This window comes from Palaemon carinicauda, chromosome 11 (genome assembly GCF_036898095.1).
Source record: "Palaemon carinicauda isolate YSFRI2023 chromosome 11, ASM3689809v2, whole genome shotgun sequence".
NCBI classification, from domain to species: Eukaryota; Metazoa; Arthropoda; class Malacostraca; order Decapoda; family Palaemonidae; genus Palaemon; species Palaemon carinicauda.
The window spans coordinates 114,448,118-114,464,789 of NC_090735.1; the positions used below are offsets into that span (position 1 = coordinate 114,448,118).

A 16,672-nucleotide genomic window follows, 5' to 3' on the forward strand; every position below is an offset into this window, starting at 1 on the left:
TGGATGTCCTCCTTGCTCTGGCAATCGCTCTGGCTGCCTCCTTCGAAAAGCCTCTAGCTCTTGAGAGTCTTTCGATAGTCTGAAGGCAGTCAGACGAAGAGCGTGGAGGCTTGGGTGTACCTTCTTTACATGCGGCTGACGCAGAAGGTCCACTCTTAGAGGAAGAGTCCTGGGAACGTCTACTAGCCATTGCAGTACCTCGGTGAACCATTCTCTCGCGGGCCAGAGGGGAGCAACCAACGTCAACCTTGTCCCTTCGTGAGAGGCGAACTTCTGCAGTACCTTGTTGACAATCTTGAACGGGAGGAACGCATAAAGGTCTAGATGGGACCAATCCAGAAGAAAGGCATCTATGTGAACTGCTGCTGGGTCCGGAATCGGTGAGCAATAATTTGGGAGCCTCTTGGTCATCGAGGTAGCGAACAGATCTATGGTGGGCTGACCCCACAGGGTCCATAGTCTGTTGCAAACATTCTTGTGAAGGGTCCATTCTGTAGGGATGATCTGACCCTTCCGGCTGAGGCAGTCTGCCATGACATTCATGTCGTCTTGAATGAACCTCGTTACAAGAGATATGTTTCGATCTCTTGACCAGGTGAGGAGGTCCCTTGCGATCTCGAACAACGTCATCGAATGAGTCCCTCCTTGCTTGGAGATGTACGCCAAGGCTGTAGTGTTGTCGGAGTTCACCTCCACCACCTTGCCTAGAAGGAGGGACTTGAAGCTTCTCAAGGCCAGATGAACTGCCAGTAGCTCCTTGCAGTTGATGTGTAGTGCTCTTTGATCCGGATTCCACGTGCCCGAGCATTCCCGACCGTCCAGTGTCGCACCCCAGCCCGTGTCCGATGCGTCCGAGAAGAGAAGGTGGTCGGGGGTCTGAACAGCCAGTGATAGACCTTCCTTGAGAAGAATGCTGTTCTTCCACCAAGTCAGTGCTGACTTCATCTTCTCGGAGATAGGAACTGAGACCGCTTCTAGCGTCATGTCCTTTCTCCAGTGAGCAGCTAGGTGATACTGAAGGGGTCGGAGGTGGAGTCTCCCTAACGCGATGAACTGGTCCAGCGATGAAAGCGTCCCTATCAGACTCATCCACTGTCTGACTGAACATCGGTTCCTCTTCAGCATGCTCTGGATGCATTCTTGGGCTTGACTGATTCTGGGGGCCGACGGAAAAGCCCGAAAAGCTTGACTCTGAATCTCCATACCTAGATAGACTATAGTTTGGGATGGGACGAGTTGGGACTTTTCTATATAGACCAGGAGACCCAATTCCTTGGTCAGATCCAGAGTCCATTTTAGATTCTCCAGACAGCGACGACTTGACGCAGCTCTTAAAAGCCAGTCGTCCAAATAGAGGGAGGCTCTGATGTCTGCTAAATGCAGGAATTTGGCAATATTCCTCATCAGTTTGGTAAACACTAGAGGTGCCGTGCTTAGGCCAAAGCAAAGGGCTTGGAACTTGTAAACCACCTTCCCAAAGACGAACCTTAGGAAAGGTTGGGAATCTGGGTGGATGGGGACGTGAAAGTACGCGTCCTTTAGGTCTAACGAGACCATCCAGTCTTCCTTCCTGACCGATGCTAGCACCGACTTCGTTGTCTCCATGGTGAACGTCTGCTTGGTGACAAAGACATTTAGAGCACTGACGTCTAGCACCGGTCTCCACCCTCCTGTCTTCTTCGCTACTAAGAAGAGACGGTTGTAGAAGCCCGGGGATTGATGGTCCCGGACTATGACTACCGCTCCCTTTTGTAGCAAGAGAGACACCTCTTGCTGTAAAGCTAGCCTCTTGTCCTCCTCTCTGTACCTGGGAGAGAGGTCGATGGGAGTTGTTGCTAGAGGGGGCTTGTGCAAGAATGGAATCCTGTACCCCTCTCTGAGTAACTTCACAGACTGTGCGTCTGCACCCCTGTTCTCCCAGGCCTGCCAGTAGTTCTTGAGCCTGGCTCCCACTGCTGTCTGGAGAAGATGGCAGTCAGACTCTGCCTCTTGAGGACTTGGAACCCTTCTTCTTGTTGCCACGTTGACTATCGGCACGGGAACCTCCTCTGCTGGAGGTTCTGCCACGAAAGGGCGGAATGAACCTAGACGCTGGTGTGTCCATCCTAGGTCTAGGCACGGAAGGTAAAGCTGTGACTTTACGTGCGGAAGACGCCACCAGGTCATGGGTGTCTTTCTGGATCAACGAGGCGGCAATCCCATTGATCAGCTCTTCAGGAAAGAGACACTTCGATAGCGGAGCAAACATCAGCTCTGACTTCTGACATGGTGTGACTCCCGCCGACAAGAAGGAGCAAAGGTGATCTCGCTTCTTGAGAACTCCAGACACGAAAGAAGCCGCAAGCTCGCCAGACCCATCCCGAATGGCTTTGTCCATGCAGGACATGATGAGCATGGCAGAGTCCTTATCCGAAGGGGAGGTCTTTCTGCTCAACGCTCCCAAACACCAGTCCAGGAAGTTAAAGATCTCAAACGCACGGAAAACTCCCTTCAAAAGATGGTCCATGTCCGAAGAAGTCCAGCAAATCTTGGACCGTCTCATAGCCAGTCTGCGGGGAGAGTCTACCAGGCTTGAGAAGTCGCCCTGGGCAGAGGCAGGAACTCCCAAGCCGAGAACCTCTCCTGTGGCATACCATACGCTAGATCTGGAAGCAAGCTTGGCCGGGGGAAACAAGAAGGTTGTCTTCCCAAGTTGCTTCTTGGTCTGCAGCCACTCTCCCAGTACCCTTAAAGCTCTCTTGGACGAGCGAGCGAGTACGAGCTTCGTAAAGGCAGGAGCTGCTGACTGCATGCCTAAAGCGAACTCAGAGGGAGGTGAGCGTGGAGCTGCAGACACAAACTGGTCCGGATACAACTCCTTAAACAGGGCAAGGACTTTCCTAAAGTCTAAGGAGGGAGGCGTAGTCTTGGGTTCATCTATGTCGGAGTGTTGATCGTCCAAATGCGCAGCTTCGTCGTCATCAGAGATTCCTTCATCCGAATGTTGAGGAGGAAGCGGCAAAGGAGGAGAAGAAAGCTGAACGGCTGAATCCGGCAGCACGGGTGCATGCGTAGCTGCACTGGATCCAACATCATGCCGCTGCTGGTCAGTCTGAGAGCTGGCAACAACCAAAGCGGAGTGGTGGTGCGTGGTGGGGACTGCCGTGGGTTGCGGAGACTGACGCATCGCGTCAAAACACGGCAGCTTGACTGCACCTTCCCACTGCTGATGCGGTAGCTCACGCATGTCAACGGAGGGTGCCGCACGTTGGCTAACGTCAACATGCGTCTGGCAGGGTCGACTGCGCATCGGTGGTGGAGCTCTCACAGCCGGAGTGTGGGAGCAGGCAGCCGCAGTGTCAGCTGAGCGCACAACCGTGGCAGGTTGTAGGTTAACGGGTGCAGCGTCAACCTTCTCAGCACGATACTCCTGCATGAAGGAAGCTAGCTGAGTCTGCATAGACTGCAGCAAAGACCACTTAGGGTCTACAGCGGTTGGTGCGGCAACAGACGGAGTGATTGCCTGCTGCGGAACCACTCTACCTCTCTTGGGAGGTGTGCAGTCTTCGGAAGACTGCGGCGAGTCCGAACTGACCCAGTGGCTACACCTGGGCCGTTGGACTCGCTCGGAAGGGACCTTGCGCTTGAGAGGTCGTGAGACCTTGGTCCAGCGTTTCTGTCGAGAAACTTCTTCTGCAGACGAGGAAAGAATGGGCTCACTCGTCTGTTTGTGGGTGGGACGATCTCTGCAAGATACGTCCTCAACCACTGAGGGTACGTCTGTACGCTGATCAAGGCCTGTCGAACCCTTTGGTCGTACGACATTGCTTCTCCCCTGGGCTTGGGAGCTTGCAAGAGGTCCCGGACTGGGAGGACGACAGGCACGAACAGACGCACCCTCATGCGTAACACTGACACTTTTCACTGCACTTGCACACACTACACTTCCCACTGCACTTTTCTCCTTCAACTCCCTGACGTCAGCCAGGAGTTGATTGCGGTCATTCGCTAATGACTCAACTCTGTCACCAAGAGCCTGAATGGCACGCATCATATCCGCCATCGAAGGTTGATGAGAGCTAGTAGGAGGGTCGGGTGTAACCACTACAGGGGAAGGAATAGGTTGTGGGGCATGGGGAGAGGAAAAATCAAAAGAGCGAGACGAACTCCTCCTGATCCTATCCTTCTCTAGCCTACGTGCATTCTTGAGGAATTCTTGAAAATCGAATTCCGAAAGCCCAGCGCATTCCTCACATCGATCTTCCAATTGACAGGCTTTACCCCTACAATTGGAACAAACGGTGTGAGGAGCTATAGAGGCCTTCGGAAGACGCCTAGAACAGTCCCTAGCGCTACACTGCCTGTACTTGGGGACTTGAGTAGGGTCAGACATCTTGAATTAGTCAAAGGGGGAAATCCAAAATCTATCCAAGTCGTCAACAAATAATCCAAAATCTAATCAATGAAAGTGATAAAGTATTGATGATAACTTCTGTACAGCGAAAGCTAATAACTAGAGAGAATACTTCACCAAATAGCGTGAAAATCAACTCCAGAAACAACAGCGTATCAAGTAGGTCTTGCCGGTGGCACGACAGAGAGAAAATTGGTTCTTTGTTGACAAGAAGTACTTGAGTACCTACTCGACAGATGGCGCTGTTGTTGTACACCCCCACCTGTATAGCGATCGCTGGCGTATCCCGCCCGTAGGTTTTTTGTCGGGCAGCAGAGCTGCAGCTACATGATCACCGGGTAAGATTAATATTGAAAATTTTATTTTTCCTAATACAAACGGAGTCCTTTAACCCCTTTACTACGAGGCAGCAGGTATCCCCCACCTCAAGGTATATACAAGATTTGTCACCATCAGATAAACATACAGTACTCACTAACTCTATAATAACCTACATTTCCATGTTCATTTGTTTTACTGCTGATTAAAGAATAAAATTGTCACAATTTTGCTTTACATATTTTCTTTTGTATTTCACTATAAACCAAAATATTTTTTTTCCACTCATTGCGAATTGATTATATAATTTTTTAGAAATTTGTTTCATATAATTTTCTCTAAACAATGGTAAAGCACTGTGATTTTGTGTAAAAATAAAAAACTAAATTCATTGAAGTGACTGTTATTCCATAATAATTCCACAATAAATAGCCGTCAAAAGATATAAACCTACTCATCAGTAATAATGGACTTTACGTTATACAGAAATGTAATGAAAATACTGTATCCATTTGTTTCCTTTGAAAGCTACCTTCCCTTTTCCACTATTGGATGATTAGTCATGGAAGGCCAAAGTTATGAGTTTCATAAGTGATTGCTACCGTTTCTCTCCCCGTGGGAGACACTGGTGCCCAATCCTTCACCAAAGATGAAGAATGAGACCGCAAGATTTCACACTACTTTATTTTCTCCTCAGCAGTTGCGTAAGGGACCGAATACGCTTGTTAATATAAGAAAAGGACGTTTTAGTCATAAAACAAATTATTTTCACTAAAATAAACTATTTGAAACATGAAATATAGACATTCCCCTACCTGAAAATGCTATAAAGTAATTTGAATTTAAAAAATTCGAAGGAGAGGTCATGAGTCATGCTCTTCAACCCCTTCGTTAAGATGCCATCGGTTGACGTCAAATTATGCTCTGTGTTACATACGATAACGTCCCGGATACGTTATTTACAAATATAAACCATATGGAAGTTAAAATCACTCATATATTGTACAAATGAGTACAATACATGGCCCCATATTGCACAGTTCACACTCATAAAATTTCACTAAAAAACCTTCTTCCCTCCCTGATATTAGGCACTCCCCCCCCTCCTTTCTTTAGCCAATCAACAAAGTCTTAGGGATTCTAAGCTTTATTTCTGCTTGTGTAAGAGCTATTTTAGTCTGTTTTTTTGTTACCATTTAGAATTATACCACTCTCTAGCCAATGACGACATTCCCTACCTAAGACATCACTGAAACACCTCCTGACACACCCAGCATAAGAGACATTGGGGATCATCAAATCTTCCCCTACCACCAACCAAAATATTTAGGATTCTAGTCCTTATTCATAATTTTTTAAGGTCTATTTTAATGTACTTCTATTATAGCATACGTGTTCAAAACACAGATAGTACTACTTAGCGTTCTTTAACCACCATCGGTTCTCCGCTCTAACTCCCACCCACGTCACCAAAACGTTTTACCAGTAATGAAAGTTGACACAAAAAAATTTCTTTTTCTTATTCTATTTCTTTTTTCTCAACTATCACAATGCTTTTGTGGCAGATTAGTGTCCTACCCTCTGTAGCAGCAGGTCCAATTCTATGCCCTGTTTGTAGCAGGGGAATAAAAAGCCACCGGGGATGAGGAACTCGGACCTGGCCGGCTGGAGGAATTGAGGGAGGATGGGGAGACAGGAGACTAGCCAACTCTTTGCCATTCAGAAAACCATAGTTTTGTAAAAAAATCTTGAAGTTCTCCAGTGATGGAGCTCTATTCCATCAAAAAGAGAACCACAACTCCTTCGCTAACTCTTGTTAACCTTCAACGAAGGATCTTCCGTTCCCTCAATATCTTCTTAAGGAACTCAAGGTATGAACAGACACTCATGTACAGTAGTAGTTTCCCTCCATTTCTAAAGTGTCAAATAAAAGTTACATGCTATGAAGTTGCACTCTGATTTGCTTCTTTATCAGCTATACTCTGTCAATCTGGGACGAAGGGTGCTTCAAATGAGATTGCCTGATATCATCGCTAGCTTGTGATAACCGAACACGTGTGTAATTTCGCACATATTCAGATAGGTATATCTCTCCTCTTGGGAGCACGATCAGATGGTGTAGGGCAGAGTAGAGATACTGATAGGTCTCACACTCCTCTCCCCCTGGAGAAGATCAAGAATGAGAATGGCTGTTCCCAGTACCCCTCTAGAATAAGGTTTGGATCCAGTCATAATTTCTCCGGGAAGGTCAAGAATCCCTTCTGGTACCGACTGAAGATCCTTACTTTCTGTGATGTAAGCTCTCCAAAAAAGAGAAAACGGGTTAGAAAAAAAAACCTCCCATCCTTCAAAGTGTCAGGGAACTCTGGACCTGAACGAAATTTTTCTTTTATGAAAAAGATACTGAGGAAGTTCCCTCTAGGAAATTCTTTGATTCTGAGGGGAGAGGGGTGTGAGATTGACACAAATTTGATTGGGAATAATCGATAATTGTTGCAAGAAAGAATAACTCTGGGTGATCTCAAACCGCACTGGATTTGAGGACGAGGGTCTCCCACAGGAGTAACTGGGCGCCAATGGTCATGCTTTCGATATTCAGTAAGGTCTCCTGGACAGACCTACAAGTCATATTTGTGAATATTGGCTGGAGAGAGCGCGCCTCTAGCTCTTGCAGTCAAAAGGTCTCTTCTCAAAGAGAATTCCAAATCATGCTTCATCCTGGACACACCTCGCCTCGCCCATATCCTCGTCCCAGATGCCCCATCTGGGACGAGGATATGGGCGAGGCACACACACGATAACCGACTCAGGAGAGCTATCGAGAGTCCATGCCTGCTCGTGTGTTGAGACATATTGCTCACCAATACATCACTTCTCAATTACAGGCAACAAGAGAGTCCGGAGGGAGGGTGTGAGAGGCATGCTAACACTAAGTATGTCTCTTCCCTCGGTGGAGAGAGCGCTAGGAAAAGCGTGCGCAAATCCATGGGATCGTGTGAAGTTCTGTCACTTGTTTAAGTAGTAGTGTGAGTACCTCATGATTACTAATAATAAGCGTATCAAGAGCACGTTGAGCTGAGACAAGATCTGGCGTGCAGAGTTTCCAATTTTGTGAGTGTAAATCAGCACGCATTAATAAACAACAATTTGAAGTCCAACATCGCACGCTCGGAGACATTGCTCACAAGTGCATGCAACAAACTGAAGGATAAGGTCTGCATTCAAGAAAGAGAGCTTGTTCCTCCCGACAGTTTTTTAAACTTGGACAATCAGGAAGTCCAAGTCACTAATGTTGTCATAAGAAATTTAAGATTATTCCCCTACTGATTTAATGAGATCAAAATTGAAAAAAAAAGACTTAAAAGCCAAGTTTGCTTACCCATGGGCATTCCCATGGCAGCAAACAATTCCAAATTGTTGGAAAAGAAAAAAGAAAATTAATTAAAAACCCATGAAACTTCAGCCAGCATAAGAACCTTTGTTCTTAGTGATGGCTGAATCCAAAGTGAGTACTCAGTAAGCAAGCAGGGGGACGGAGCTTCCCTGCTCCTGGCCAAAAACTACTGGCCACCTGCTTATCCTTCATAACCAAAATCCAACTGCCATATTCTCCAGCTTCGCTAATATTCTATCTTATGTAAAGGACAAGGGTTTATATTTGTGCTGCCACTGAAGTAGTTTCCATTAGTAGACAGGAAAAATTTACATGTACTGTATAGGGACTATACCACGATATGCAGCAGGGATTTGAGCTCTTACAAGATTAGGTGAAAAAATATATATATGAAGATACAATTAACTGACTAAATTAAGACAAATAGGGTGATCAAGAAAAATAGGATAGGATATAAATGAATTTGTAGAACCAGTAGAATTTCAAGGAGAAAAATCTCAAGACAAAATTGGAGAGAACTCACTTTGAGGCTAACACTAAAGTACCTGAGAAAAAGTAAACGAGGATCAAGAGGCCATATACTCTCTCTTAAGATACAAAATTTAGAGAGCACCCAAACAAGCAACAGCTTTTCAGATTAGTAGCAGAAATAATCACAAATCTCAAAAATTATTATACTGACGGAGTATAACTGGATTTAGATAGCTATGGTTGTCTACTGTTAAAATGACAAACAAGGGTCTTTGATGAAGGGAAAACTTATTTGTAGAGGTGCTGTGTGGTCATCAGGGACTTTCCTTTCTGTGAAAAGCTAGAACAGGGAACATAATAAGACATAAATAGCAGAAAAATATTCTTCTCCTTGCTCTAGCGCCATTGTATCACCGTGCAAAGCACTGACTCTGCGTAAAGTGTAAGGGACCTTAGAGTTCAGGCACACTAGAAATTGAACACAGCACCTCCAATGCTGAAAACTGTCTGCTATAGGTGATGTCATTACTATATTATCATCACATAATTGAACGAACCAATGCTACAGTTGGGAACCAGTCTACCTGCACATCAACTTGTGCCCAGCCACCATCTATAATTCGATCGTTGTAGAATCTTGGAATATGATCAAGATAAGTTACAGGAATCACATTTTGGTTTTCAGTATTTTCATTTAGAATAGTATTAAAAACTGCATTTCGGTTGAAAGAGCCACCGACTGAGTAACCAATGTATTGATTTCTGAAGTGTTGTTAGCTATTGTCCAACATCTTGAAGCATACACGGTTTAGCAGTTTACCCTTAGCAGTGTTAAAATTGGATTTCAGTTTCTAATTGAATAATAAATCTAAATTCTTCATCATATTAATTTTATTTTACATAGTATAACTTCTCTTTTGTCAAAACTATAGTCAATCTGACAAATATGGACAAATAAAATATTGTTATAATTAGCTTTCGACTCAATTATCATGTTTAGCATGGGAGTGTACTGAATATATACAGTATCGTGAGCATTATGAAACTAAAAGGAAAATAGGCTAGCATAGCTTCATGCCAGCTTCTGCCAAAATCACAAAAGGTTATTTATTGATACTGTACAGTGGTAAGTAACTCTCAATAGCACCTACTCTTATAGTATCAGACAATTCCCTGACCGACCTATTTATACAGTCGTACCTCTCGACACGAAAGAATCTGCTTACAAAATTTTCACTCTGCAAAACGAGATGCGAAGAGTTTAACTACACATTACAAAAAATGTTTCGGACAACGAAAGGAGGTACGGTACGTGAGCCCGACCGTGTCCGAGACTGATTTTAAAATCCGTACGCCGCCACCCTGTAAACTAACCACCAACCTCCCGTGCTCCCATTCGTTATCTCCCTACACAGATGCTAGTTACCACCATAAGATCCTGTTCTCCTATTGGTCAGCATCTACTGTACTGTATCCCATCATGCATCTACGCATTGGCGTTCCTCTTCCATTTTGTTTCAGCAGCGGTATCGTACGCATCGACTTACTGTTTGAGATTTTTAATTCGCAACTACTGTATTGTACTGTATCATGTGTGACATTGTTACGTTATTAGCCATGGGTCCCAAGAAAGTTGCTAGTGTCCAGGGAAAGAAGATGATGCTTTCTATAGAGACAAAGATGGAAAAAATCAAGAAATACAAGGCTGGCATGCGGTTAAGTGTGATCGCAAAGGAATATGGCCGAAATCCGTCTACGATAGGAACAATCCTGAAGCAGAAGGAAGCCATCAAAGCAGCAACACCTTCTAAGGGCGTGACTGTTTTCTCCAGCAAGAGAAGCCTTTGTTAAGAAATTTGACGAGTTGACTCTCCAGGAAGGCTACAGTCCCCAGCCAGTCTTCTACTGCGACGAAACTGTCAAATGTACATCACGGCAAAAGAAAAGAAGCTACCCAGGCATAAGCCTACGAAGGACAGGCTTACCTTTGACTCTGTGCAAACACCTGTGGGGATTGTAAGGTGAAACCCCTCCTGATGTATCACTACGATACTCCTTGCGCCATCAAGGCCCACAAAGTGATTAAGGAGAATCTTCAGGTGTTGTGGAAGGCTAATGGAAAGTCCTGGGTAACAAGACATTTGTTCACCGAGTGGGTAAATGTTTGTTTCGGCCCGACTGTGAAAAAGTATTTGGAAGAGAAACGCCTGCTGGTGTTGGAAGATGCCCCTGCTCACCCTCCTGCCCTCGAGGAAGATATCCTACCACAGTAATCCTTCATCAAGATTCTCTTTCTTCCACCTAACATCATCCATCTCCTCCAGCCTACGAACCAGCAAGTGATTTCAAACTTTAAGAAGATTTATACAAAATATCTCTTCAAGAGATGTTTCGAAATCACTGAGAGCGCAAACATCACCTTTCGTGAAATTTGGAAGGAGCATTTCGATATTGTGATATGCCTCAAAATCATGGATCAAGCTTGGCAGGTTTCGAGGAGCAACCTTGAACTCTGCGAGGAAGAAGCTGTGGCCTGATGCTGTCTCCTTACGAGATTTCGAGGCCTTCCATGAAAGCCAAGCTGACGACAATGCCCAAAATGTTGACGATCTTGAACCTGTTGCTCCATCTGAGGTTGCTGAGATCGTTACACTCGGGACGAACATGGGTCTCGAAGTTGATAAAACTGACATCAATGAGCTTATCAAGGAGCACAAAAAGGAATTTACGATGGATGACCTGAAGGAGTTGGAGGGCATTCGACTGAACGTCATTCAGGAAGAATATTCTAGCAGCGAGGATGAGGAGGATGAACCACCGACAATGGCAAAAATTAAGGAGGATCTAGATGATTACTATAAAATGGTGGCTCTTGCAGAAAAGCAACGCCAAGAAAAAATTATCACAGGTCGTGTGCTTCAATACTGTAATGATGTTTTCCCAAGTCATTTCAGGAAAATTTTAAGAAGCTTCTTTGGACAATTTTTTTAAAAAGAGGCCTTCGGTAGAAGCAGACCAAGCGCAAGATAGAAAATAAAATAAAAGAAAAGTGGCAGTGATGAAGAAAATACATAATGTAATTCAATTTAGAAGAAAAAAAAAAATTAACTTCAAAGTTTATCGTAAAGTGTTAGTATTTCCTGCCATTTGTTAATGTGTTTCATAAAATTAAGTATTAATATTTTCTGTCATTTATTAATCGTTTTGTAAAGTTAAATGTTCACGTTTTCAGCCACTTCTTAACGTTTTCCGCCGTTTGTCACCCTCCTCTACCTGACCGCCATTTTGCTCTCGGACATTGCCTTACTCCAAAGGTAAAAGTTCTACATTTTTGCTACTGTATTTTTAATGTTTGCTCTAATTATACATTTCTTTTACAGGTAATCAATGGTCCACCTATTACTGAATGATCCAAATAATTGTAGCCATACATTTAGTACTGTATAGTGGAGTGTACCCTTTTTATAATCATTTAATGTGGTGTTTTTGTAGGGTCTGGAACGAATTAGGCTATTTACATGTGAAAGGCGACTCACAACCACGTTACGAAAGCCACTGTAGAAGCAATTAATTTCATGTTGTGAGGCATTACTGTAATATGATTAATAGTCGTTAGTTTCTAACCTTGGTGGGGTTAGGCTAAAGGGGAATCACCAGTATGTGGGCTATATAGCAGTTTTATAACAAGGTATGTTTTACTGTAGCAACATGAACATGATTATTAACAAGTGAACAACCAATCAATTTGTATGGCTTAGCTAATATTTTCACATACAAGTATATGTATGTGAATATAAAATCAAGTTGTGGAAAAAGGTTTGTTCCCTCCTCTCCCATTAGATAAAGAGTGAAGGGGAGGAGCTAACAGAGCTTTCCCCCTTAAGAGGAAGATTTGTTCTCCTCCTTCCATATTCATTTGACATGGGTATTTGAGGGAGGGAAGGGGTACAACTGAAACAAATAGCCTATGGTTAGCGAGCTCTCTCACACCAGTGACTTTTCAAGCCAAGGGTTCAGCTACAGAGTAGTTGAGGAGAGGGATATCCTAGTATGACCCCATTGCTTTACAAACCCTTAGTGGTTGACTATCTATATGATAGTAAAGGGAAGATTAATACTTCCAGTTTGATAATTAAGTTGAGTACCTCATATAGCATATATCTTTTTCCTACTTGAAGAATTGGTAGGCTCAAACTAACATGTTATCTTTTTCATGTTTATTGACTTGGTAAGCCATAGGCCAACTGCAGTGTAGTTGGGGAGTATGAGTGAGCCCTAACTCATCTCACCAGAACTAGCATCTTACATATGGAATGAACCCTAGATCAAAATTTTTTCAGATTCTAGAGTCAGTTCCTGATCTCCAAATAACCTGTTTGCAGCCAACAAAAGAGAAAAAAAAAATCCAAACTTCCACTATGCGTAGCCCTGAATGTGGACTTTCATATAGAGGCAAAATTTTTCTAAGGAATAAGCCACCTCATCAGATAACCCCTAACTTCTTGGCTTGCTTTCTGGTCCACCTCTTTGAGGATAGGAAGCTCCAGCCAACAACAATCTTGTCATATAAATAAGCATTAAGAGTACCTCTGAAACGTGCATTTAGGAAGATCGTTCCACAACTTGTGGTCACAGCTGGAATAAAACTTCTAGAATACTGAGTAGTATTGAGGCTCATGATGGAGAAGGCATGGCTGTTAAGTGTCTCTTCTCACTTTTACAAATGTGTAATTGCTTAGTGGTAGATGATTGCTCGTGCACGAGAGAGGGACATTAGATTCTCACTTAGAAATACTGTAATAAAAGGCAGATGAGCGCAAGATGATGCATAGGTAGACTGATCACCAGCTGTAGAGTTGGTTTGATGAGGACATACTAAGAACATCACCCATAGCAGATAGTTTTCAGCAATAGAGGTGCTATGATAGACTTTCAAGAGCACTTGAACTTGAAGGTCTCTCTTATACACACAGTTTCTTGAGTACCTTTTTTGTAACTATCAAGAACACAAAGCCAAATCTAATATCAAAACTAGCTTATTACCAACAAACCTTATGATAAGTATTTTACTTACTCTTTCAAAATCATCTCTGTGTGGCATATACCCAAGGATTGTGTTTTCCTCATTAGAAAGAGGTTGTGAAGGAAGTGAAGAGCCCAAAGTTGGGGACAGGGGACCTGTCTCTGAAGCATTAGCATGTTCAACAGGAAGCTGCAATCTTTCAAGAGCTGGTTTCCATGATGCACGGCCAATATTGCCATCTATGTAACTGCTGATATACTTGTTTCTGGCCTCTGCAAATAATGAGAGATATATAAAAAATCAACATTTGAAAAAATAACAATAGCATTTATCAATGTATTACATACACCAAACATACATAAGACTTATAAGATTAAACAATATCTTACCATCCGGGGATCTAGTTTCAATATGACGAGCAATATCTTCCCAGTTGCCATACCCGTATTGTTCTATAGCATCTAATAATCGCACTTCCTCTCGGGCCGTCCAATGTCCTTGACCGGGGAAAATGCTAAAGTTTCCTGTATCCTGGAAAACACCGGCCTGTGAGAGAGTGGGCCCGAAAAGAGATTTGAACCCATTAGTGGAGGGGGGAGTAGGTAGGCAGAGTGCAGTGGTGGAGGCAGCTGCACTGACGGCACCAAGCCATCACAGTCATGTTATTTTGTCAATTTTCTGTGGATTTACTTACTGAATCTTGTTACAACCTTTTGTATCTTCATACATCCCTTAATTTTTTTTCCCATGAAGATCAAGAGAAACCCAAATCTGACAAGCTACCAGAAATGAATACAGTATTAGTTAATGCTTCCTAAGTATTCTGAACAGATCACCTAACTTGTTTCCAAGTATATTACCTATGAAAAGCTAACCTCTCAAAAACTGAAGGCTAATACAAAATTTTCAAGCTATCAGAAACACCTATAAAATGCAGTATAGCACTTATACTTTTCAAGTTTCTCCTTAGCTAATAAAATATTCATACACAATACATCTAACTGCATCCTTTTATAAACCTTATAACTGTCTCTGCAGTCATCTCAGGAAATGCTCTGCTGCTTCAAATTAAATAAAATTTCTGACTTCAAAATATATTAAACAAATACATTTAAAACTCACCTTTCTTATATTTATGTAACTTGCTTACAATCCAAACTTGAAACTGCACTTACTGGTTTACAACATATCTTCTCTCAAAAACTGCTCATATACTTCTGCTGTTCCTTCTATACACTAATATTGCACTACAAATCTTGTAATTTTTGTTCATAGTTTGGGTGTTTACAGTATCTCAACAGCAGCAAGGTCTATTTTCAACAGCTAAAAGAATACATACTCTACCAAATTTATAAGCCTGACCATAAACTGCTCCTTCAAGAATATTCATGAACTACTAATTTCAAAAGAATGCTAAAATTATATTCAAATAAAATTTACACAATTATTGCAACATATCTATTGTACAATACTGTTGCCCAAAATCTTTTCCTTGACATTAGTAGGAATAAAGGTTTTTCTAATTCTCAAACATTATTCAGCTGGCCAAATAAAATGAAAAATATAGCAATGTGCAGTACTCTACTAATCACTGCGTTAACTTTCCCTGAAACCTGATTGAAACATCATTATTAAAGAACTGCAATATACAATAAGTTACAAGATTAATTAATTACATTTTTTGTACTTTACTAATGCTAAATTTTTATTTTTTTTTTATATATGGTAACTTCTTTGTAAGGCTTCATTAATGCAGAATTTTAAATCTAGAGTAATTTCAAAATTCATCAAGTATTAAATAAATCCCTATTGTGAACAAACCAAAGTTTAAGAAAATATTTTTTTCTTTATGAATACAAACCTTTCACAATATTTAATTTGGTACTATAATAACTGCCATAGTAAATATTACCAGAGGGTAGTCATTCATTACATATAAAAGAATATGATCATTCTCTACAGAAAATAATATATGCCATTTACATTAACTGCCTCGTAAACAGTGGTTCTCAAGTTTGGCCACTAAGGTTATCTGATGCAACTATTGAGAGATCTTTCAATTGAAAATCTTTAAAATGTAAATCAGGAAGCTGTTGAGACTGGCTCTTGCAGAGAGACAAATATACAAGAATTCCTTTTCTCAAAAATGATATTTTAATTATAAAATAAATTTTTAAATATACTTACCCGGTGAATATATAATAGCTGCAACTCTGTTGCTCGACAGACACATACATAAAAAACTCGCCAGCGATCGCTATGCAGGTTGCGGGTGTGCCCACCAGCGCCAACTGTCGGCCAGATACCACTCTCGGATGTAAACAAAACCTTCAATTTCTTCTCATCCCACTGCGTCTCTATTGGGGAGGAAGGGAGGGTCGTTTAATTTATATATTCACCGGGTAAGTATATTCAAAAATTTATTTTATAATTAAAATATCATTTTTAAATATTTAACTTAGCCGGTGAATATATAATAGCTGATTCACACCCAAGGAGGTGGGTAGAGACCAGAGTTAATTATGTTTACAGCGTATAAGCTAAGAGTTTTTCATTTTGGCAGTTATCAATATAACAAAACCAAAATAAATAGGTACCTGGTGAGGAAGTTGACTTAGACGATTACTCTGCCTTGTAAGTCTGTCTTCCTCACGGAGCCCAGCGATCCTCTTAGGATGCTGACAGACTCCCAGGAGCTGAAGTATCAAGGGTTGCAACCCATACAACAGGACCTCATCAAACCCCTAATCTGGGCGCTCTCAAGAAATGACTTTGACCACCCGCCAAATCAATCAGGATGCGAAAGGCTTCTTAGCCTTCCGAACAACCCATAAAATAATATTAAAAACATTTCAAGAGACAGATTAAAAGGGTATTGGAATTAGGGAAGTGTAGTGGTAGAACCCTCACCCACTACTGCACTCGCTGCAACGAATGGACCCAGTGTGTAGCAGTCCTCGTAAAGAGTCTGGACATCTTTTAAGTAAAATGACGCGAACACTGACTTGTTTCTCCAAAAAGTCGCATCCATAATACTTTGCAGAGATTTATTTTGCTTGAAGGCCACGGAGGT

At 42.3% G+C, this 16,672-nt stretch overlaps 1 protein-coding gene across 6 annotated transcripts in view; it reads right to left on the bottom strand.

Annotated features, from left to right (window-relative positions):
• Positions 1 to 16,672, bottom strand: part of LOC137650125 (transcriptional adapter 2-beta-like) — a 174,856-nt gene that overhangs the window by 128,951 nt on the left and 29,233 nt on the right. For 5 of the 6 annotated variants that reach the window (XR_011045917.1, XR_011045916.1, XM_068383264.1 and 2 more), the window contains exons 4-5: positions 13,989 to 14,145; positions 13,651 to 13,871 (exon numbers count right to left, since the gene is read on the bottom strand). Coding sequence is in view for 4 of the 6 variants with exons in the window: in XM_068383264.1 (XP_068239365.1) it covers positions 13,651 to 13,871; positions 13,989 to 14,145 (378 nt within the window). In the remaining 2 variants the exon portion in view is untranslated. The remainder of the gene's footprint in view (positions 1 to 13,650; positions 13,872 to 13,988; positions 14,146 to 16,672) is intronic. The other variant, XM_068383262.1, reaches the window with a different exon arrangement.